Genomic DNA, 23,507 nt, shown 5'->3' with positions numbered 1-23,507 from the left:
AAGTAAATCTAGTTATCAAAATTGTCATTTCAGAGAAGTTTTGCTGCACAAGCAGCTCAGAAAGCAGCCCCAGCAGCTTTTGAAGGGTTTAAGACAACTACATTACCAAATGGAATTGTTGTGGCCACTGTTCCCTCTGAAGTTCCAGTATCCAGAGTAGCTCTGGCATTGAGGTATTTGTTCCGCTATTGTGTTTTTTCAAATCTATTAACTTGACATGAAAATTTTTTGTTACAACAAATATTTGTCATTATTAGTTACCCTACAGAAAAAACTACTCTTTTTTGCAACTGTTATTAATTATTCTTTATGGTTGATTGAGTATGGCTATGCTGTTTGACCTATGTGATTGTATGGATGAGTAGGGTTAAGGCCTCATTCAAGTGCTGGTCTTTATTAATCGCTAATTTTGGAAAACAGTCTTTCTTTTCTCCTTCTGTCTTCCTTTTTTTTCTTAATGTGTTTGTGCTGCTGCATTGGTGATTTCTCTTTTCTTTATATAAATTTTTGGCCATTTTTGCTTTTCCTAAATTTGGTGTTCTGAATTGCGATTTTTGCTCTAATATTCTTCTTTTTTTTTTTTTTTTTTACCAAGATTATGCTTATTTGTGTGTTAAAATTCCTTTTCCATTTTAAAAATAAAAATTTAAAGTACCTATATCTTTAAATTCTATTCAAAACTTGTGTAATATAATGTCTCGAGTAATTTAAAATGTTCCGCACTGAATATATTCTGAACGTAGTATGCTTTTATTCTTTTCTCCCTGCCTTGTCTTTTTTTTTCATTATTTGATTTTTTTTAACAAAATTATTGCTGTCATTGTCAATCTGCTATTGTTTACATTTGCATCATTCAATGTTCAAGAGTTTTACGTTCAAGCGGTTATGACGTTGAATCATGAATATGATTTTGAAAAAGGGGAAGTACCTAGTGATTTTAGGAAAACCCTAATTAAACCCCTGTATAAGAAAGGTGATAAGAGTGAGTGTGGTAATTATAGAGACATTAGCCTAGATTCTGTAGGTAGCAAATTACTTGGTATGATGATGCTTTTAGATTTAGAAATGCTGTAGACAAAGTTATAAGAGGAGAACCATGCAGTTTTAAGAAGAGTAGAGGATATGTTGACCAAAATTTCTCTGTTAGGTTAATAATTGAGAAGTGCCTGAATCACAAAAAACCATATTTGATGCTTGTTCATAGATTATGGGCAAGCATTCGATTCAGCTGATAGAAGAGCTTTAGTGAATTTCTTATCTTGATATCATATACCAGACAAATACATTAAAGTGATTAGTGCTATATACAAGAAAAACGCTACTGTGGTTAAGGTAGGAAATGAGGTTAGTTGCTGGTTTTATATTAAATTAGGAGTGAAGCAGAAAAAAAGGTAAAGGATACGGCATTAGACTTTACAGTCCGTACCGGCGGTGTTGATCTCCGTTTCTTGGCCCTTCAGCTAGGAAGTGCAATGGGGGGATGGGGGCCAGCCATCCTGTGATTTCGCACACCCTTCCTGTTTACCTTCCCCAGATTTCTCCAGGTACCCATTTAGAGCTGGGTCGACTCTGGCTAAGCTTACAGAGTCACGCCACTGACCCCCATCCCAAACTGAAGAATTGGGTACGCTGGGATTCGAACCCGCATCCTCTCAGACAAGGGATCCCGAATCCAGTGCACCAACCCATTCGGCCAGGGCGGCTGGCCGAATAGGAGTGAAGCAGGGTAGTGTTTATCGCCATTTATATGGATCGTTTTGATGAACTTTGTCTTAAGAAGCACAGGAAAGGCAATGAAAAAACGGTGAATCAAATGGAAAAGAAAACTTTCCTGGACCTTTATTGTCCTGATGATTTAAGCATCCTAGATGAATATGTGAGCCAAATCAATGAAATTTAGAGATTCTGCAAGTTTAGGGTGCTGGAATAGGTTTGAAAATCAATTTTAAGAAAACTAGGTTGCTAAGGCTAGGAATAAGTGAGGGTGAAAATGTGATGTTTGGTAATGGAAAGATCAATCAAGTGAACTGCTTCATTTACCTTGGTAGTATCATTAGTATAGATGGCGTGTTCAGTGAAGATGTTAAAAGTAGAATAGGGAAGGCCCAAGGTATTTTTTTCACATTTAAAATTTTTTTGGAAGAATAGGAAGATACGTCTGCAAACTAGGATTAGAATGTTGGAAGCTACGGTGATGACAGTGGTCAAATATGATTCTGAAGTATGGGCGCTCTAAAAAGTGGAGGAAGATTTGCTAGGTGTTTTTCACAGAAATTGCCTGCAGATTGTTTTAAGTACGCTCTTTGTGAGCTAAAAATTCAACTCAATATTCTGCTTAGTAGCATTAATGCCAAGGTTACATTATAGTCACACTTGCGGATATAATCCGAATTGAGCAAGACGACAGTACCACTTATATGTCCTGTTCATAATTTATCACATTGAGCAGTGTTCACCTTACGAATATAGAATTTATTGTTTACCATTCTAAGTAAGGATTTTAGGCGGATTTTTTTTTAGAATTAGAACAGGTGCTAACCTAGGACTGCAGTTGTCCTCTCTGTAAGACAAAAATTGTTAAAATAAGAAGTATTTGATGGCATTAGCGATTCATGGAGTGCTAATACAAGATTTGCCTACCAATTTCTTGTTACTTCCATTTTCTACTTTTGTAGAAAATAAGGTCGAGGAGAGGAACAATAGATTTTTAGTCTCTTTGTAGGAAGAGTTTATTTTGAAGATTCAAGTATGTAAAAAATAAGTAAAATATTGTGCGTGGCCTGAATAATGCAAGCTTCATAAAGATGTGATGCAGGCCAATATAAAGTTATGTCAAGTAATATATGAGCTACACGTGCTGTTGTTTGTCTTAGCTTTGAGAGGTCTCCTCTGCAAAGCTGTGAAGTAAACTTGTCTTTATAGATTTGAACATTAAATGAAAACGTGCTTGAGTAATATTTTTGGCAAAAAATATTGTGCTAAAAAGGGTTATGGAAGTTATGATGGGATTTTTGGCTATATTTTAATTTTGTCTTTAGTAGTTGTATTGTAACGAATTTTTCTTTTGTCAATTTAGTAAAAACAAGCCATACCCGTAAATTCTACCTCCCTCCACGCCTCCCTTTAAGTATTCTTATTTAAGTTTTAACTAGGGATAGATTCAAAAGTTCTTTAAGATGAGCTTGATAGTTCACCCAACTTTGCCTAATTTTCCCAGTCTCCAGTAATTTTTCCAGGAATAAAAAAATATTATACGTACCATACATTACTATAAGCTGAAATAAGAAATGAAAGTGTGCAATAAAATCCCTACGAGGATGTTGCTCTGTAGCTCTACATAGCCTTGATAATTTTTTTTTTGTTAAAGTTTAAAAAAAATTTATTTCAGTAAAGATTCAAAATTTTAAATTGTAATTCAATTTCGATTGTTGAAGTTTTGTATAAAATATGTCCGTTCTTTGAAAACAAAGTCGGTTAAAAAAAAAAAAAAAAAAAGAAGAAGAAGAAAAAAAATCCCTAAACGAGTCTGAAGTCACTTTCTCCCATTGGTGCCTGTAAACGACATTTTTGGCTGAATGAGAGTGGAATTTTGAACAAAACTTTTGATTCATTCAACAGTTAAAATCTTTAGAATGTTATCTCAAACTTTCGGAACTATGTTGTCCAACGATATTGCTTTCTGTCCCTAAGTGTCTGGAATGCATTCAAAATAAAAAATTTGTACAGATTATAATTTAAAATCTCAGTTTGAGATGGTGACAATCTAATTGTAGGAACGCTGCTGATTTAGTTTTGAGGTATGTATATATTTTTTCGTTGGTCTAGTAAATTGATAAGATGGTAATTTTAAGGGTTGGATCACGAGATGAGACCTACGATAACCGTGGTATTTCGCATATGATGAGAACCCTCGTTGGTACAGCAACTGAGAACTTCTCGGCTTTTGGAATAACAAGGCGTCTCAATCAATCGGGATCTTCTTTGAATTGCATAGGAGGCAGAGAATCGACTGTCTATGTCCTTGATTGTCTTCAGCCAAATATGTAAGTATTGTGTGTAAGGCCGTATCCAGGATTTTTGGGTTGCGGGGTTGGGAATGGTTGGGGGGACTTAGGGGTATAAAAACGCTAAAAACGCATCTAATTTTCGTTTATAGGCATTTTTGTAATGTTTTTACGAGTCAGACAAAATTCAGGGGGGTTGGTGAAACTCTGTACCTTTCTCCCTTGAATACGGTTTTGATTGTGTGTGAACATCCTTGCAAAGTTACAAGGACCTATGGGGTAATCGAAGCGTATGTTGTGGCAATTAATAAATTTTGATTACATTTGTATTTCAGAATAAAAATTTGCACCTGGAAAGCAAAGATAAATTAACATGATGGTTTTATTATAATTGTTATTACACTGATAAGTGGGCTCACCAAATTGAGCCTAAACTCAGGCCACAAATGCCCATTGCTTTAACCCCAAAAAGAACTAATTAGTGATGCGGACTAGTGTTAGATTTGTTTATCCTTACTGTATACTTTCCCTGCTTTTCGACATCACTTTCCCTAAATATATCTTCCAACTTAACATACAGTTTATGATATTTTTCCAACTGGCATCTAATCCTGACCAGACATTCTTTAATGAGATGCCTTCTTGATCCCACAGTCAACTCTCATTTTTGACAAGCTGGGGAATCAGCTCTTCGTGTTTGGGTGAGATGACTGAAAATTCTAAAACCTACAATGACCTAACTAACATTCGTTTTTTCATACCTATTAAGTTTTAAAAGATGTTTAGAAAGCCTGGGGATAAGCTTTGGAATCCCTTCTTTTGTTTTTTTACATCCAACATCTCTTTGCAAATGTCTTTCTGTGCTCTGTCTCGTATTGGCGCTCTTCAGCAGCTTTGAGAGTTGGAAGTGAAAGTTTCTGGTCTATAACATATCAGTAATGCCCCAGCCTTGGCCGCTTCAGGCGCCAATTCGTTACACCAGAGTGACCTTGAGTCCACACAGAGTGACCTTGACCTTGGGTACTTCGATTTCTATTCGATGCTAGTCCAATTAATGCTTCATGGCTTTTCAACTCACATTTTTGCCTGCTCTTAAAATTCTAAAGAGCCTTGAAGCATCGCTGGTTATCATTAAGATACATATATCCCATCCTGTAATTTATATTTGCGTCAGTCTCTTTGTTACCTGTTTCATTCCCAACATTTCAATTTAGAAGACCATAGGAAAATCTTCTTGGTGATAGCTTTTTATCTCTTCTTTCCCACTAGGGACATTTTCCTATATCGCTATTCCAAAACCCTATTTTCTGTGAGTTTTTGAATGGTCTGAATAATAGATTGTTTCTTTGTTTAGGTGAAGTTGCGTTATCTCTGGTTTTACTTCATTTCTATCGTTTACGATAGTCTAAAATCTTCTGAAAGGTCTTACCAATGGGATAATATTGTCCTTGGATATGGAACTCCTCAATCTAAGCAGCAATGGGCTGCGGGTATCCACATGGCTTTGGATTTTACATTGTATGATAGAAACCTGTACTTATTAAAACAAGACAATCTTTCAAAAAGCACAAACTATTTGTCAAGACACCACTTAAGTGTCATTAAAAAAATTACTATTAATTTCGGAAAATAGAAGAAAATGCCACTCCCCTTTTGCACAATTTTTTCTGTCACTTGAAGAGGGCATAAGGACTTTTAATTTCCGTCCAGATAAAACCTCTCCCAATCTTCTAAGACCATTGGTTCAAAACAACCATCCCTGGAGAAAACTAATTAACAATTGACTGTAATATTTCTTCTGGGTTTTATATGTAATATTCCACATTTTTATAAATAGGAGCATTAGGCTCCTGACAATCCTGACAATTAGGCTCCTGAGCATTTGTCATAACACCGCTCAAGAGTCATAATGAAAATTACCATTGGTCTTTGAACATCTGTGAAATAAGCACGTTAAACTGCGTATGAAAAAAGTTAACTCAAGATAATTCTTTAAATAATTGATAGATTTATGTATCGCGCTAAAAAAATAAGCTGCACGAAAGACGTGATTCAGCCCAACTATCTTGGCTATAATAAAAGAAAGTATACACTAATTGTGCAACGTTTTATGGATGATAATAGAAATTACTCGTGACAGTACAAAGATACCCGAGGCCAACAAATGAATGCAAAGCTTTTTTAGTTTCTTCGCTATATTTACCTTAAGGGTCGCCACTCCTTGAACGCCTTGTGACTGGGAGGTTTAAACCGTATTACCAGAGTTTCAGGTGCAGTTTTATCCACTGCACTGTCAGAAGGTTTGAAGGATGATAATCTGCTAAAAATAGGGTGGACATCTAGGGCTAAGCGCAGGGCAGCACGTTTTCAAATGAAGTTGGTTGAGGTTATAGGTTCAGATTAAGGATCTGAGCTTCACTTTTTCCTCATTCCCATGAAATTCCCGTTTTGTTGGATTTGATCCTACAAGCTCAACATAACATCATTTGAGGTCAGAAGGTTTGAAGGATAGTAAGTTGTCAAAATCTGGGAATTCAGCTTGGGTTAAACTCAAAGTAGGACATTTTCAAATTAAGTAGGCGGAGGTCATATGATCAAATTTAAAGAAATGGAAAGTTCGTGGCAGTGAGCAAAAAGGGGAGTTCTGAGAAAACTTAGGAGGAAAGGAACCTTATACAGCTATGTGTATGTCAGGTGGCTCAACATTGCAATGAGTTATTAGCAATTTTAGGGAAATCCTTCTAGATTTATGGCTCCTAACCTTGGGTTAACTCCTTGCACAGAGGCAAGTCATTTTATTTTTAGGCAACAATTGATGGATTGTTCACATGCCTTGACAATTGCATATACCTTTCTGAAACTCCTCATAACCATTACCACCATTTATTAAGACTTGGTTGTTTTTGTAACCTTGTGGAGCCTTTAGTTTAAAATTTGTGACAACAATCTACAGTAAAAAGAACTAGTAATAAAGATTGCAAAATCACCGTCATGGAGCGAAAGCAACAAAAAGCCCAATTGTTCTTCTACAACCCCCTACGACCGGTAACTAATTTTATATACCATTTTTTTTTTTTAGAAAAGCCAAAATTGTTTATGAATAAATTTTAATTCCAATAAAAGACAAAAAAAAACCTTGAGAAAACCATATTTAATCTTGTAACAATGTTGTAGTTTTGAGAATAAATAAAACCATGGCTAATACCTCAAATGAATCTGCTGCAGAAAAAAATAGAAAATTTCATATTCAAGTTATGAATATAAGGCTCAGAGCTCTTCTAAATCTTAAAATACAGGGCTAATTAATTAATGAAGGTACGATCAAGCCAGATCTCTGAAAGCAAATTGTCATTGCATAATCTTAAAGAGTTATTAACAGCACGCCTATTCGAGAAAAGGTGAGGACGCATTAAAAAATAATGCAAAGATTTTCAAGAATATTTTCAAAAATTTCCTATTTCGCCTTCTAATTCTTTCATTCTGCTTTCTAAATGAACTCCTCTATTGTTTTCCCGATAATCTCTTTGATGTGTATATGTTTTTGTAGCACCGAACTACTTCCTTTGCTCGCTGAAGTTTCTTTGCGCCCTGCATTTAAGCCTTGGGAAGTCGACGATTGTCTATCCCGCTTGAAGCTGGAAATTGCCCGAGCGACTCCTGAAGTAAGTTTGTTGAGGTTTTACTACATCGATACCGATATATCTGTAAACAGGACAAGGACTTCCCCTTTGTATTAAAATAAAGGTCCTTAATTCCTGTAAATTTTGGGAAACGTAATAACACCTGGATGTTTTGGCCTATAACGCTTAGCTAAATACTAGAATATGCTGGTTCACCCTCTGGCACACAGGCAACATTTATAGGACTGCTTGTGGTAACTCTATAATTGTAGGGCTCCTTTTATTTGAGGTATAGATATGGTCGGCTAGGGCTGTAATGAAAGAAAGATGTGGATGGTTATATCAAATTTTCTTTATGAAGGATGATGGTTTGGCAAAAGCTACTTTTTGGTAATCCAGTGAGTCAGAGCCCAACCAAAAGCATTGCATCCTCCATTGTATGGGCTCATTTTTTTTAGGCCGTGTATAGACAGGTGACAGTTGTGTCAGATCAGAGTCACACTTAGTTCCCACATTTTACGTTCACGGAAATCAGCGGCAATTTTGTGGATTGAAGACGATTTTTTTAACCACCATTCTTGCGGAAAGCGCGATATTGTTTTTACTGAAATTTTTCAGTGCATGCGAGAGAGAACGTGCTTAGGATTCAAGTTAATAGCTAATCCTTCAAACGCACTGCATTGAAAAACTTGACTAATCCTGTAAAACTTGAAAGATAACCTGTTAAACCACATTGGCCTGCCATAATATATAAAAAAATGATCAAAAATGGAGTCTTTAAGGCAAAGGAAAATACGAAAAAACAAAGTGAATATTTCAGGAGGACAACCACCTCTCTTCTTCAGCATGAACAAAAAATTTTCAAGGAAAACGCCAAAAAAAGGGGAAAAGACGAAGAAAACCAAACTAAGCGGAGAGTCAACCCAAACCAATAAAAAAAACAATTACAAGATGAATAAAATTCAATAAAAGCCAAAATTTGAAGAATTAAAACCAAATACCTAACAACCAGAGGCGAGTCACTCACCAATACCTACGATTAGCAAAAACTCCAAAAACGTTTGAACCGCTCTTGAAGGATACTAGTAAATGACATAAGTGTCATAAGTGTTTGGCGGTAGTCATTTACCAGTATCTTTTGAGAGTGGTTCAAAAGTTTTCGGATTTTTGTTTTTAATTTAGTTTTTTTTATTGGATTTTATTGGTTTGTTTTTTGTCACGTTTGTATTCATCTTTTATTTTAGTTTTTTTATTAGTTCGTCTTTTTAGGTCTATTCAGTCACCGAGCCAGACTTATGTTGTTATGTAGATTCTCCCCTAGAGAACGATCAAAACTTGCTTTACTAATAGGAAATTTTCTGCCTTTTTGCCTGTTTCTGAAACCTTTTCAATAAATAACTAAAAAAAAAAAACTATTGTCTTATGTTGAACTATGAAAGCCGTAGTACTTTAGAGAAAGACATACCAAAGACTTGGACAGAGAATTTAAACCTTAATACTAAATTAAAGTTGAAACTTGATGTTTTTTGAGAGGTTTTAGAATGTGAGTTATTATTGTGGTTTTGCTTTTGAAGGATATCGGCTATAAAGCCGAATCACTATTTGTATATATTTGTTTACCTTTGAAAAAGTCCTCATTTTTCGAAATTGCTCCAACACGATTTTATGTATTTCAATTTATTGTTCTATGGTGATTCAAATATAAATTGCACATGCCATAATAGCTAAAATTTATATGTTTTCTTTCTTCAATCTTGACTTTCTTTCTATGATTTAGGCCAAAACTTTGGATCTTCTTCATCAAGTGGCGTTTCGTGCAGGTCTTGGTAACTCTGTCATCTGTCCCCCCGAAATGGTTGGCAGAATCAGTGAAAAAAATGTAAGTACTAAAAGGGAAAAATATCTTAAAACAATGGTTTTCTATTTGACCAATTTTGTACCCTTTTTAGATTATTGTGAGCATTGGTGTATTAGTTCTATTGAAAGAATACATAAGTACCAAAGAAGAATTGGGGGAGGGGTGATTATTAAATGGAACTGACACAAAACATTTTGAAATACCAATGTTTCAGATTGCTGAAATATAATATTTTTTTTGTACAGTCATGAGTTAAGCTCTAATCCTGCATAATTCTGAACATTTCAGTAGCATAAAGTTGCCAAATTTAAAATATACGGTTTAAATTCATAGCAAATCATGCCAGATTCATTGGTTTTGCTTAGGTCTATTTTCCTCGGTTTTTACCAATAACTTATCATGCTTCTCATTTAAAACTGATTCTAAATTGGTTACTGGTATTGTATAACAATAACTGAAAATAAGGGACATAGTTTTAGCAAGCGAGAACACTAAGTGATTTTGTGAGTCACATGTTCTTGAGAGAGAGAGAGAGAGCTTTGTAAGCCTAATGTTTGGAAGTTACTTTTGTCCACTTTAATGCTGGACTCTTCTATTCACATTTCCTATTATTTATTTGTCTGTAACTCGTCAGAAAATACAAAAAATGTACACAGAGACGGAGCACATAAATAGAGAAAACAAAAAAAGGGAACAAGAAAAAGAGAAAGATATCGCAAGATTTATCAGAACAATTATTACAAATTTATATTTAAATAAATATATGAAATAAATAAATTTATATTAAAAATAAAATTTAATTCATATTATTATTAATAAAATTTATAAAAATTCATATTTATAAAACTATGAACAACTGTTACATACATACAACTTTTAACATCGTCGCATAAGAAGGGATACTATGGATGAAACTGATTTTTCGGTTATATTTCAAAATATGTTCTGATAGAGCTATTGCTAAAAGATCTAAAGCAAACTGGCCAGCCATGACAAAACAAAGAAATGTATATGAAAATGACAAAACAGTCTATGGCCAGTAAAAGAAAACGAAAAGAACAAAAAATCCAGCAAATATTTCCCCCATATAAAACAAGGCGTCTTCAGCGTAGAGAAGAAAAAATCCAAAAAAACAACAAGAATCTAAAAGTAAAATAATATAAACATAAACTTCTAATCAATTACTTTTCTGGTTTCATGAAGGCATTTGTATATATGAATAATTGTATACTATATATTTTTAGTTAATCTGTTCTTAGTTTTATTTATGTTTTGTTTATATTATTTTAGTTTTATATTCTAGTTTTTCTTTTGTTAGTTTTCTTTTAACTAAGATGAGGATACTAAAAGCTCTGATAATGGGAAGTGTCAAGTATGGCCCTGACACGCGGGTGCTTTCAAAATTTGAGAAGGATACACGAGAGGTTTTCAACTCTTTTGTGTGATTTGTGTATCAAACAATAAATTATATGCAAATTTGGTTCAAATCTTTTGTCTAGGTGTACTGGACGAAAGGCTAAGGCTGTTAGGTGAAATTTCGAGGATGCAGAGGGATTAGCTGCCAAAAAAAGAATTTTTTTTTAATTTGGCTAGGAATGAAAAGTAGGACGCCCTCGAATGGAGTTGGAAGAAATAAGCAAAAATCACTTGAAATGTGCAGGAACTACGTGGAAGGGAGTAAAGAGTGAAGTTTCGGGTAGTTTACCATGACGAAATAGCATCAAGAGCTGTGTTGGTCTCAGGCTGTTTCTTATTGTGATCAGTTGTTTGCAGCTGCAATTGCAATAGTTGTTTAAGTACTGTAACGAAACTGTTTTAGATCCGGTTTTGACCCCCTCCCCTTCGCTTTATATATATGCTTGGTCTGAGGTTGAGTGGAAGTTTTTGTGATCAAAACTCCACTAGAGCTACGAATTTGCTGGTAGAAGTATTTCTTTTGTGTTCATATCTGGCTTTTCCTTGTCTTTGAGGATGGGGAATACCTTAACAATAATGAAAAGACGGCGAGGTTGAGCGGAAGTTTTTGTGATCAAAACTCCACTAGAGCTACGAATTTGCTGGAAGAAGTATTTCTTTTGTGTTCATATCTGGCTTTTCCTTGTCTTTGAGAATGGGGAATGCCTTTACAATAAATGAAAAGACGGCAATATAATGGTAATTTGCTTTTAATAGGATCACGAAAATTTATACTTGTGCTATTCATATTTTAACTATTACTTGCCTCTTATTTCAGCTCCGCGATTTTGTTGCTGATAACTATGTATCTGGAAGAGCTGCTGTAATTGGTATTGGAGTCAATCATACCCTGTTAGTTGACTTCGCCAACTCTTTTAATCTGCCAACTGGAAGTACTGATGGCTCTGCCAGCAAATTCTGTTCTGGTGAACGACGTGTCGATACCAAAGGAGGACTTGCTTATGTTGCTATCGCAGGCAGAGGTGCAAGGTGAGATATGTTCTGAATAAAACCTAAGAAAACGGGTTTCTTTGCAATTACAGAAAAGACATTTTCTCTTAAGAACCTTCAAAGCACTCATTACTATTTTTCAATGTTTTAAAATGGAAAGAATTTTGATATTTTGAAGAAAAGACCCGTCTTGTAAGTATTAGACCCGTGCTCTTTGAAAAATTGGCACTTGTTTATTATACCGACCACATATTTATTCTTGATCTGTTTAAAACTGGTTTCTCTGTCTGCGCTCGGAAATAATCAGCTTAGACTGAGTGAGATAAACTACTATACGCGTATATCTTGGTTTAATATTTAATATATAAAGTTGATTAGGTTAGGAATTTAATATAATGTGTCCTGGGCGGACTGCTTTCCATAATTCTCTTTTGTAGCTTCCATGATTTTTTCTACTAAAGTCTTTTATTTTAATCATATTTTGGTATATTTCATTATGACTAACCGAACTTCACTTCTTGAGTGTAGTCGGTATAATACGGAAGTACCAAAAAATCATCCAACTTACCCTGTATAATTTTAGATATATTCAGATGAGTATTTCATGACCATGACGTACGATTGAGAATGTAGTGAAAATTTTGCCTATTTTGCAATAAAAGTTCGTATTTATTTTTTTGGAGACTAACGTCATTATTCAGGACTGGCGAGGCATATTCCTGGTCGTATTCTGGAATGATTTATGGTCTAGTTTTCTTCAATGAGAGAGAAAAATATGCTTGAGTTTGTCTGAATTATCGTTTATATGTTCTCAAAAGCAAATGTTACTGAACAATTTTAGTTTTTTGGGAAAATGTCATTTTTCGACAAAAAATGTCATACAACATTAAATTTGACAGGAAGCGATTGGAAACCCTGTTCGCACATGCTTCTAATCATTACATTGTTTCAGACGTACCGAGTTCCTATTAAGTTTATCTTAAAAAGTTTTTATTTTTAAAAGCTTTCGCTAAAAAAATGATTGGGTAATTCTTTCGTCCTCCAAGGAAAATGTAATAGGAATGCTGTGCATGTAAACCAAACATTGTTTTTACTCCTTTGAAAATCTTTAACTTCTACTCCCGCCTCCCTCGTTTGGCCAAATTGTAGAAATCTAGTAGATTTTGCACTAATTAGGTTAAGATAAAAAACAAGAAAATCCTCAAATATATCCGACAACAAAAATCACCCACTGTCTTTTCTTAAATTTCCAGTTACATTTATTGTCAATATCTTTCCAAATTAGATTATAGAAAACTGATTTGCTCAATTCGGATTTTTCAATACCGTATTTAAAGTACCAAAGAATAAAAATATTTTTTTAGTTTTCCAGCTAAGTGCTAATGGAATCCTAAAAAGAGCTCGTATCATTTTTTTTGTTTTCTACATAACTTGTAGATTTGATGGATAAATTTCTCCGTAGATAGGTTCTATTATTTCTGTTTGATCTTTTAGACACACAAATGTTGTTAGGAATCTCGGAGACTTTTCTTGCTTGTAGATAAATCTTAGTATCTCTGTCTGGTCTTCGAGGTACATAATTGTCTCTGGAGTTCCGAAAGGTTCCTGTCTTGTTCTTGTTAGGTGAAAATAGAAGTTTTCAACGTCAACATTTTGTAAGTTTTTCCGTGTAATGAAAGCCTGAAATAAACTGTAACTGCAACAAGCTCTTGGCAGTCTTACGACCAACACACATTGACCGATATTCCTCTGTCCCACCTGATTCATTCGTCCCAGCGTCTTTGCTGACCCCCCCCCCCCCCCAGAAAGGATCCTTAAACTATATTCAGTTTAATTTAAATTTTTTTCTCGCTTAATCTGAGGATATCTAGCCTATGTTGTGCCATCATACAGGATGTTTAGTAATGTTATTCTGTATATACGATCTTCATCAATCTAAAGGACATCCTAAGCCACCTAAGCTGGTTTTTCATCACACATATGCCGAGTTGAATCGAACCACTTCGTTCATTGAGATTTTTGTTTGGCTTCTCAAGAGCAAGATTTATTCTGAAAGAATTTTGCCGTGTAAAAAAAAGTCATTATGTATCAACAGTCATATAATCTGAAGGTGTTTTAATGGTTTTTAAGCCCTTCTCCAAAATAACGTCCTTGTCCAAAATAACGCCTTGTACCATAATGTCTTTGAATTGTTTTAGCCCAGTTGAGTCTCGAACTCTGTTATCGCGCTTAAATAAAAATGTGGTAAACATTAGAATAATCTGGCTAAAGGATAGATATGTCCATACACGTGGAACGTTTAATACTAATTAATTGGCATTATAAAATTTAGCTCTTGCAGAAGTAATAATGATGTGTTATTCATTTAATGTTTATATTTCATAGTTTTCCATTAAACTAATATGAATTTCAAGCTTCTCCAAAAATAAAATGAAGATGGACAATATATGAGAGTCTCTGAAATAGAGCCTTGGAAATATGTACAACAAATGAAATGATGAGAACTTACTTTAATTTGTCTCTCCCTTGTATTGTGACTTACTCCTATTTGCATAATCTGTGTTTTATTTTAGCTTGGCTGATCCGAAATCCGCTCTAGTTTACGGTGTGTTGCAGCATATCTTGGGAAGCGGACCTTCGACAAAAAGAGGAATAGGGTGTGGCATCTTAACAAGGTTTGTTTATTATTGTCATTATATTGCATTGATAAATGGGTTCCAGGGTTGTCACTTGGGACTCAATTAGTTTCTGAGAAATGAATTGCTTCAGTAGCTGTTTGATTGAACTCGAACTTTCTCGAATAAATAAAGTACATTGAACATCAACTTTTTAGCAAAGGTAGACAAAGAGCGATGTGTCTTCTATCTTATACATAAAAATGCGCACTTCTTAGAAAAAGAAGAAGAAATAAAAAAGTTATTTGAAATAAGGATCGTAACAATCAAACAATCAAATTTATTTCTTGCAATTGATAAATAACGATGTTGATTGGCAAGTTGATGTAGTCTGTTTATTGCTTGTATACTAGGGAATCAAATAAGAGGTTTTGAGACTAATTACTGAACTGATAACTCTGAAAATTGAATGGCGCCCTGTATAATTAATAAATTTTGGTGAAAACCTACAGAAATAAAAGTTAAAAAACGAGGAGAACTCAGTTATTCTATTAGTGTTAGATTGTATAATCACGAAGAATGATACAGTACTGCAACGATAGAAATCAGTAGTTTGTGTGGATGGGAGGGGGAGAGTAAATATATTAAAACCACAGGACAAAGACCAAGCGTTGCTCTTTACTTCATTCATAAAAATATCTTGCTTTTTGGGGAAGAGATGAGTGTTTTCTCATGAAATAAGGGAAATCCGAGGCCCACACAGAGGTTGAGAGAGTGAGTGTTAGTATTGGAAACCTTAGGTATACACCCTAAATGTAAAATTTTTTACAAAATTTGCAGTGCCTTTAGTTATTTTATGTATCCAGACACTACGGTATTCTTGAAGAAAAACTCACAACCATAGAGAACTTTTACAGCCCGTTTAAAAGCTGGACCACAGATTGGGTGGATCTTGTGGTTTTTCAAGTAATTCGTTAATGCCATACTGTTGCTAAAATGAGCTGGTTCTGATGGAGTTCTAAACAATAAGCTTGCCTATACCGACGACATTGACCGACCATCTGTCAAAAGTTGTAAATTACAAAGATAGACTGATTTGCCTCGGCTAATCACTGAAACCGTTTAGCACACAAATTAACGTCAATAAAACCTAAGCTAGGGTAGCATCTTGTCAAGATAAAGCCACCCTTTCCTCTATAACCCTTGATGGCCAGGTGGTCGACACATCTTCCAGTTTTACCCCCTGATGGTTTTCTCACTACTGACAATAGCCGTACCTTCTACATTCAGTGCCACATAGGTTTTGTCAACTCATACTTTTAGAGACTCGCTAATAAATAAACCTTGAGACAACACTGGCTAGAAACTATTACTGTGTTCTTTTTTTCTATTTCATTAGAATTGATAATATGTGAAATTTGCACCCATTTGTGTGAAGTGTGAACTTTTGAACCACTTATGTAACAGCTTGATTGTGCCAATTACTCTTTATGAGTTGGAAACTTGGACCCCAGAGACTGAAAACGAGTATAGAGATACTGCTTCCGGAATCAGGTGTATCTGTCCCATTGCAAGGATTGAATGCATAGAACACGTGACCGAGGACATGATGTGAAGTTGGTTGAATTTGTCAAGTACAATGCTCAATATGAAAAAACTACAGTTACAGTTACTCGAGTATGAAGGAAGGATGGACCGTGATTCTCCTTCTTACATACTGTAGTGTATGTGAGGATCACATACGTGATCATGTGATCCTCCTATGTAAGAAATCAGCATTGGATTCCAACCACAAGAAAGACCACATAATAGATGGGTTAAAAAATTCGACTGGTAGCACATTGTTTCAACCACCATGATTTCTGCATGACAGGTCACCATATGGAGCGGTCAGTCATATCATGTAAAAGAGTTAATCCAAGACACCCCACGAGGATAGTATTTAAGTAAGTAAGTAGTGCCTATCTAATCAATTAGCCATTAAACAGGCACAAACCAAATATAAGTCTGCATCGCGTATTTGTTGCTTAGAGTATGGAATATAGCAAAATGAATTCTGATCGTTTGGATCTTTTCCAGTTAAACAGTTGTTGGTATTTTCCTTGATAAGAATTATGAATATATTCTTATAAGAATAGATTTATAATATTCTTTATTCTTATATTCTTATAATGTAAGATTTAATGTATTTCTTAGAAGATAATAATATTATATTCTTATAGAAATAAAAATTAAGAAATATTAGCTCAACGGACATCGAATTGTTACATGGCAAAACGATATAAGTTTAAAATAAATTTAGTTTTATTTTGTAAAATCTCGGGTTCCAATTACAAGCCCAAGTTTCTTTCTATCAAACCTGATATTCTTTAAAGAATGTGTAGATCGATTTGTTTTTTAGACTTGTTCAGATCAATTAGAGGTTTTATTATCGCGGTATAATTAGCGGTATTTTATCCTGTAGAACATAGACGTGTAAACAGAATGTACAAAAATATACCTGCCCCTTTGAGCAAAAGTGGCTCTTTCATCTTCAATCCTATAAAAAAAAGCAAAGATAAAAAGGGAGAAAAAGTACATAGATTACTTATTTTTTTTTAGCCCAGACTTATGTTAAGGTATTAATTTTGTGGGATAACGCTAGATGGCGTCTATTGTTTTTATTTCTCACGATATGAATTTTATTTGAGACGATATTTGAGTTTTCCTCTGTTATCAGTGTTGGCATGCTCTGTAAATCGGTAGTGTATCCGTGAGCGCTAGGAGTGGTGTCTAAACTAGCTGGCTTTGCTGACCGAATCGTGGTAATTTGTTTTACATGATGGATGACTTCCATATCTCATAGTTGCTATTGTATCATCGATGTCAAACCTATCGTACCTCATTTTTAAAAAATTCTGAAATATTTGCCAAAACAGTTTGCTAAGCCGTGCTTAAAGGGGGTATCAGCAGGATAACGTAGATCAGAAGTAATAAAAAAGTGATTGAACATTGTTGCGGCTAATTCTTCTTCTGAGAACAGCTTAACAACGGTATTTGCAATTATTTCAGAAGTTTAAAAATATTAGTTATGCTCTTTGGCGGGACAGCAACGATGCTACAAGGGCATAGATGTCAGTGAGTTTTAATTTAGTGTTTGTGTTTCATATCATAATTTTGTGCAAGTTAAAACCAAATCATCATTTATTTCAGGACTATTGCTGAAACGAATGAACTTGCCTCAGTATTTGCTTTAAATGCGAGCTATAGTGACGCCGGTCTTTTTGGGCTGTTTGTTGTTGCTAAATCTGACGCTATGGATAAGGTATGTATGTTTAACCATTTCTAATTGTTACCATAGTTGTGGCGGTAACCAAAGAGTATTGGGAATCTTATGAAATTATTCTGTATATGAGGTTGACCACCCATTCCTCAACATCCTGCTAAAATGTAACTTTAGTGTAAAGAGCGAGGCATTACGATGGAAGCAAATCCTCTCATATACGTAATAGTTTCTATTTGTTTAAATGTTAATGCTGCTTACTTTCATTAGAAAAAAAAATTTAATTGAATTTCGAATCAGTTTTTAAATATTGCTGGGAATTCCGGCTGCCATTCAACAGAAAGATTTTCTAGATAATTCAATCCTGGTGATTAAACCACTGGTCCTAGAACAGCAAGATACAGCTCAATATATGGGTCTTGTTTTTACAAAAAAAAAACACCAAATTTTTTTTATATTCGTTTTTGTTACGTTTTTATGAGTCAGGCGAACATTAGGGGGGGGGGTCTAATCCCCTAAAACCCCCTGGAAATAGTCTTGGTCTGAATTGTTTGGAGAATTTTTAACGGGAAAAATTCTCCGTATTGGAACTTTCTATTACAGGGGAAGGGAGATATCCGAATATTATTTTTTTTTCGGAGGGGGTCATGATTCTGGTATGACTTGAGAAAGAATAAAAAATTAAATAAAACTAGGCCTTTTTCAAATAGAAATATGGAGAATTTTTTGGGGAAAGGGTTATCTACGTTTAGGAGATATACATGGAGAGATCTTTTATTGGTGTGGAGGAAATTTTTCTACAGGGGGTGGAGGGAAATTTGCTAGAGATGGTGGGGGTGGCTTTGTTTGGCATTAAACTAGACCTACGTTGCCTGGGCAACGTGAAGTGTTGCGGCAACCTTTGTCCGGCTTTGCCGATTAAAGTGTTGCGAGAGCAACACTTTGGTTTTGTTTCTTCGCTATCGGTCAAATGCTGAAGTTGTCAAAACTAGCAAAGCTTTCAAAACGGCATATTCAAAGAAGAACACAATCAGTAATCACATGATCAAATTCTTCAGCGTTGAAAAAACAACAGCAAAAGAATATCGGAAAAAGGGACTAAATTGAGTTTGCAGCCAGTTGAACTTTATCCTTTTCAATCGTAGACATCGTGACGGATGGAAACTTGGAACATTATCTTATATAATCTAGTTTGTATTATAAAGCTATCCGTAACTTTTCAGGATCAAATACCATAGATGTGCACCAATTTGCACAAATTTGTAGCCCCTCATGAACCTCCTCTAGCAACCCATTCTTGCTTACAAGTCCCTCTTCCGTGAGAGACAAAGAATAACACAATCAGTAATCAGATGATCAAAGGCTATTCCTCAGGGTTGAAAAAAAAAAAAAAAATATTGCAAGAAGGGACTAAATTGACTTTGCAGCCAGTTGAACTTTATCCTTTGCACACCATAGGCTCTGGCTCGAGGACAAGCAAAAACCATCCTTTTTGGCCCCAGGCAAGTGTCGTACGGAGCTTTCCAAAATATAATGTCATATTCATCAATCCGGCCCGAGGTCCACACTAACAGCCGATTATTACTTACTAGGCCCCTAAATGTCACTTTGCAGCCGGTTGAACTTTATCCTTTTCAATCGTAGACATCGTGACGGATGGAAACTTGGAACATTATCTTATGTAATCTAGTTGGTATTATAAAGCTATCTGTAACTTTTCAGGATCAAAATACCATCAGGGACCCATAAATTTCCTGTAATGACTCGCCATCCAGGATCGCTTATTATTGGATGGCGAGTCATTACAGGAAATTTATGGGTCCCTGATTCCATAGATGTGTACCAATTTGCACAAATTTGTAGCCCCTCGTGAGCCTCCTCTAGCAACCGATTCTTACTTACAAGTCCCTCTCCCGGGATATACATCCAAGTTCACCGGAAACAAATAATGGGTACACCAACTAGCAAAAGTTCCAAACCCCTTGTCGCTGAAGTCATTGTAGCCTAACAGCCGATTATTACTTACAACTCCCCTACATGTCTTACAATCGGGAACCAAGTTGTTCTTACCATCAATTACACCAGAAACAGATAATAGATACACCAATCAGCAAAAGTTGCAAACCCCTCATTGCCAAAGATGATTATAAGCTAATAATCGACTGTTGCTTGGAAGTCCCCTACATATCTCACAATTGGTATCGGCCTATTTTTGGTTCAAGTGTGTACCTTACCACTGAAGTTGTCAACCCCTTGAAACTTTCAAACTGGTGTATGTCATGAAGGAATTTTTGTAACAAAAAATGGATGACATATACTTTGATCAGCTCATCAAGGTCTATCGATTGTCATTGAAAAAAAAATTCTATCTGTCTTAGTTCAAAAGTTGACTTTTTTGCCGGAGGCCAACTTTCTAACACCACCACTTAGAAAGGAGCAAAGGATAAGCTCTAATTTCTTTAGCAATGAGAGAACTTTTAAAGTTTAAGAGGTATATCTGATACCATTTCTCTATTGCAATCCCAAGTAGAAAAAAAACAATGGTAAAGTCAGCTGAAATCACGAACAGAAATGGCTAGAAACAATAGATGGCAGCACTTTCGGACCCGTGGGAAAATCGCACTTTTTTGTCTCTGTAAATTTTTCTATTTATCACTCAAAGAAGATATATTGGCTGTGAGGCCGGGGAACTACCGCATATATTTAACACTTATAGATTTTAGTCCATCTTCAATTTGAAACTGGTGCCTGCCTGCTTGCCTGCTAGAACGGAGCTTTCCACTCGAAAGCAGAAACATGGTTTGATGAAACGAAAGCTTGGCTGCACAACTTCAGATACTCCTCTCTGACATAGGCTATATAACTCCACTTCACTTCGCACACCATAGGCTCTGGCTTGAGGACAAGCAAAAACCATCCTTTTTGGCCCCAGGCAAGAGTTCTACGGAGCTTTCCAAAATGTAATGTCATATTCATCAATCCGGCCTGAGGTCCACACTTTCAGTAAAAACCGCACAAGTTAGACCCTTACCAGTTTCCAGGAATAAGCTGAGATCGGCGGCATAAAAAAAAAAAAAAAAAACCGGGACAAAACCAAAGTGTTGCTCTCGCAACACAATGAAACAGAAATTATTCTGTATATAAGGTTGACCACCCATTTCTCAACATCTTAATATGTACATGTTACAATGTAGAATGCAATGTACATGTAAAAATGTTAATATGTAAAAAAAAAATATTTTGGTTTGGGGGAGGGAGGACTTGTAAAATTTTTCCCTGTTGCTCTCAAACTTTTATAGAATCTAAGTCATGTTTTGTCTCTACTGTACCACAAACAAACCATCTTATTTACACATATTAATTGTGAGAGGCATCAGGAAAGCTCCAGCAGGATTTGTATTTGCATAAAAGCAACAAACAAGCAATTTGAATACTTAGCTTTCCAATATCTAGTCCCAGAAAAATATCCAAACTAAATTTTCTATTTTCTATTTGTTTTATCAGGGCCCATGAGCAAGGTATAATTTATAACCAACTCTTGAAAACTGGTGGAAAACATTTTTACCAGCTAAATTGAGCAAAATGATTTGCAACACCGTTATACCCATGTGTGGTTTAGTCACTCTCATAAATGCTTCAAAGACAACAGGAATTTTCAAAGCAAATACGCTGATTAGCCGCACAAATATTAACATATTTTTCGAAACTTGGTACTTTCTTAAGGAAGATTTTCAGTGAATCAAGTGCATAGGTTTAATATTGCTCTAGGTCATATCCAAAAAATACATTGAATTGTATTGCAAGTAACTCAATATAAGGTACTTAAGTTTTTTTTTTAATCAAATCTGTGATGAGAGGCCAGATTTTTCCTAAGAATTTTTAGACCGTGCAACACAACAGTAGCCTACTTCATGTTTTTCTTTTAAGAGAGACACAAACTTGATTTTTCAGAATATGTTGATGGGGGGGGGGAAATAATGATTTTAGTAAGGTTTTTTGGGAGTTATGGAACCAAAACTTATTTGCAAGAAAACCCGATAATTTCAACACATATTGGGGGACCATGTAAGTGTTTTTCATAGCAGTATTCAAGATTTGCTTGTAGTGCTGCTAGTAGCCAGCAGCACCCCTATCATTCAAGGCTTTAGCCTTCAAGCAAATGCACTAGTAGCAGCTGTCCTCAGCGATGCTGCTAGTGCTCAAATGTTTTAGAGCAGTAATTCAGTAGCACTAGCAGTGTATGTTTCAAAATACCTCAATACAAGGGAGGGTTACAACTTGGATCCATTTTGCAAGATACCTTCTGAAATATCTAATTTTAAAATCCAACTCAAAGTTTATTAATAGTCTTCATATAGCAAATGAAGCTAACAATTATCAGCCCATGAGTCTTACCTCAGCAATTGGAAAACTCCTTGAAGGTATAGTCAATTCAGTCATTATGGTTCATTTAAATGCTAATAATCTACTATCATTTAATCAATATGGCTTTCCTCCTAATCGATCAGTTGACACTAACCCCATCAACACATACAAGCATGTCTCAAAACTTATGGATGTGGAGTCTCCTGTTGAGATGCTCTTGCTCGATCTAGCCAAAGCATTTGACGAAGTCTGCAACAGGAGACTAAACTCTAAACTATGCAATGGGCATCCATGATGACGTTATCAACTGGGTGATGCAATTTCTTACCAGTAGAAAGCAGGTGGTACGGGTATTTGGAGACAATGGATCAATCTTCTTCTTAAAATCAGCAGATGTAAAAATTGGAGTACCCCAAGGAACGGTGTTGGGTTCAACTTTATTGAATATTTCCACTAACGGTGCACCTTCAATCATAGAGGTAACATCTTATTGTATGCAGATGATTCAAAAAGTCCTGTTCATGACCCTCAAAGTGCCATAGCCATTCAGGCTGATCCTGATGCATTATCAAAGTGGGCAAAATCTTGGCAGCTAGAATTTAATATCCAGAAATGTAGAGTCATTCATTTTCGAGTAAATAACCCTTTGTGCCAGTATTTTATGGAATCCACTAATGGTTCAAAACAGCCAGTCATATGTAGTCATGGTGAAAAAAAATCTGGGAGTCTTGGTTGACTATAAGCTCAAGTTTAATTTTCTTGCACAGTGTATAGTAGCCAGTGCTAACCAAACACTTTGGTTTAATGAAAACAATATTCTGCAGTAGATTTCCAGCTATGATCCCCAAGCTTATAAAGGGCCTAATTAGACTGAAATTGGAATTTGGGATGTTTTTTGCTAATCCAGTAAATAAGAGTAATTTATCAATTCTAGAATCAGTGCAGCAACCTGCAACTAAATGCATAGGATTTCAACATCTTACACATCCTACCCAATTCCGTAAGCTCCAACTACCATCTCTCACATTTAGACGGAGGCAAGGAGATGTAATAATGACATGGAAGTTATTACATGGCTGGAGTGTGATCCCCAACCTGTCCCAGATAGTCAGTTCACCATCTACCATCTCTCACATTTAGACGGAGGCAAGGAGATGTAATAATGACATGGAAGTTATTACATGGCTGGAGTGTGATCCCCAACCTGTCCCAGATAGTCAGTTCACCATCTACCATCTCTCACATTTAGACGGAGGCAAGGAGATGTAATAATGACATGGAAGTTATTACATGGCTGGAGTGTGATCCCCAACCTGTTCTAGATAGTCAGTTCACCAAGTACTAGAGCCCACCCCTTGAAGCTTTTTTGAAAACGTG

At 35.5% G+C, this 23,507-nt stretch overlaps 1 protein-coding gene across 1 annotated transcript in view; it reads left to right on the top strand.

Annotated features, from left to right (window-relative positions):
- Positions 1–23,507, top strand: part of LOC136039463 (cytochrome b-c1 complex subunit 2, mitochondrial-like) — a 55,950-nt gene that overhangs the window by 17,447 nt on the left and 14,996 nt on the right. The window contains exons 2-8 of the mRNA XM_065723228.1: positions 34–173; positions 3,852–4,043; positions 7,552–7,666; positions 9,402–9,503; positions 11,716–11,927; positions 14,462–14,563; positions 17,696–17,807. Of these exons, the coding sequence (XP_065579300.1) occupies positions 34–173; positions 3,852–4,043; positions 7,552–7,666; positions 9,402–9,503; positions 11,716–11,927; positions 14,462–14,563; positions 17,696–17,807 (975 nt within the window). The remainder of the gene's footprint in view (positions 1–33; positions 174–3,851; positions 4,044–7,551; positions 7,667–9,401; positions 9,504–11,715; positions 11,928–14,461; positions 14,564–17,695; positions 17,808–23,507) is intronic.

Source organism: Artemia franciscana, chromosome 19 (assembly GCF_032884065.1).
Source record: "Artemia franciscana chromosome 19, ASM3288406v1, whole genome shotgun sequence".
Lineage (NCBI taxonomy): Eukaryota > Metazoa > Arthropoda > Branchiopoda > Anostraca > Artemiidae > Artemia > Artemia franciscana.
This window is presented reverse-complemented; position numbering and strand designations above follow the sequence as displayed.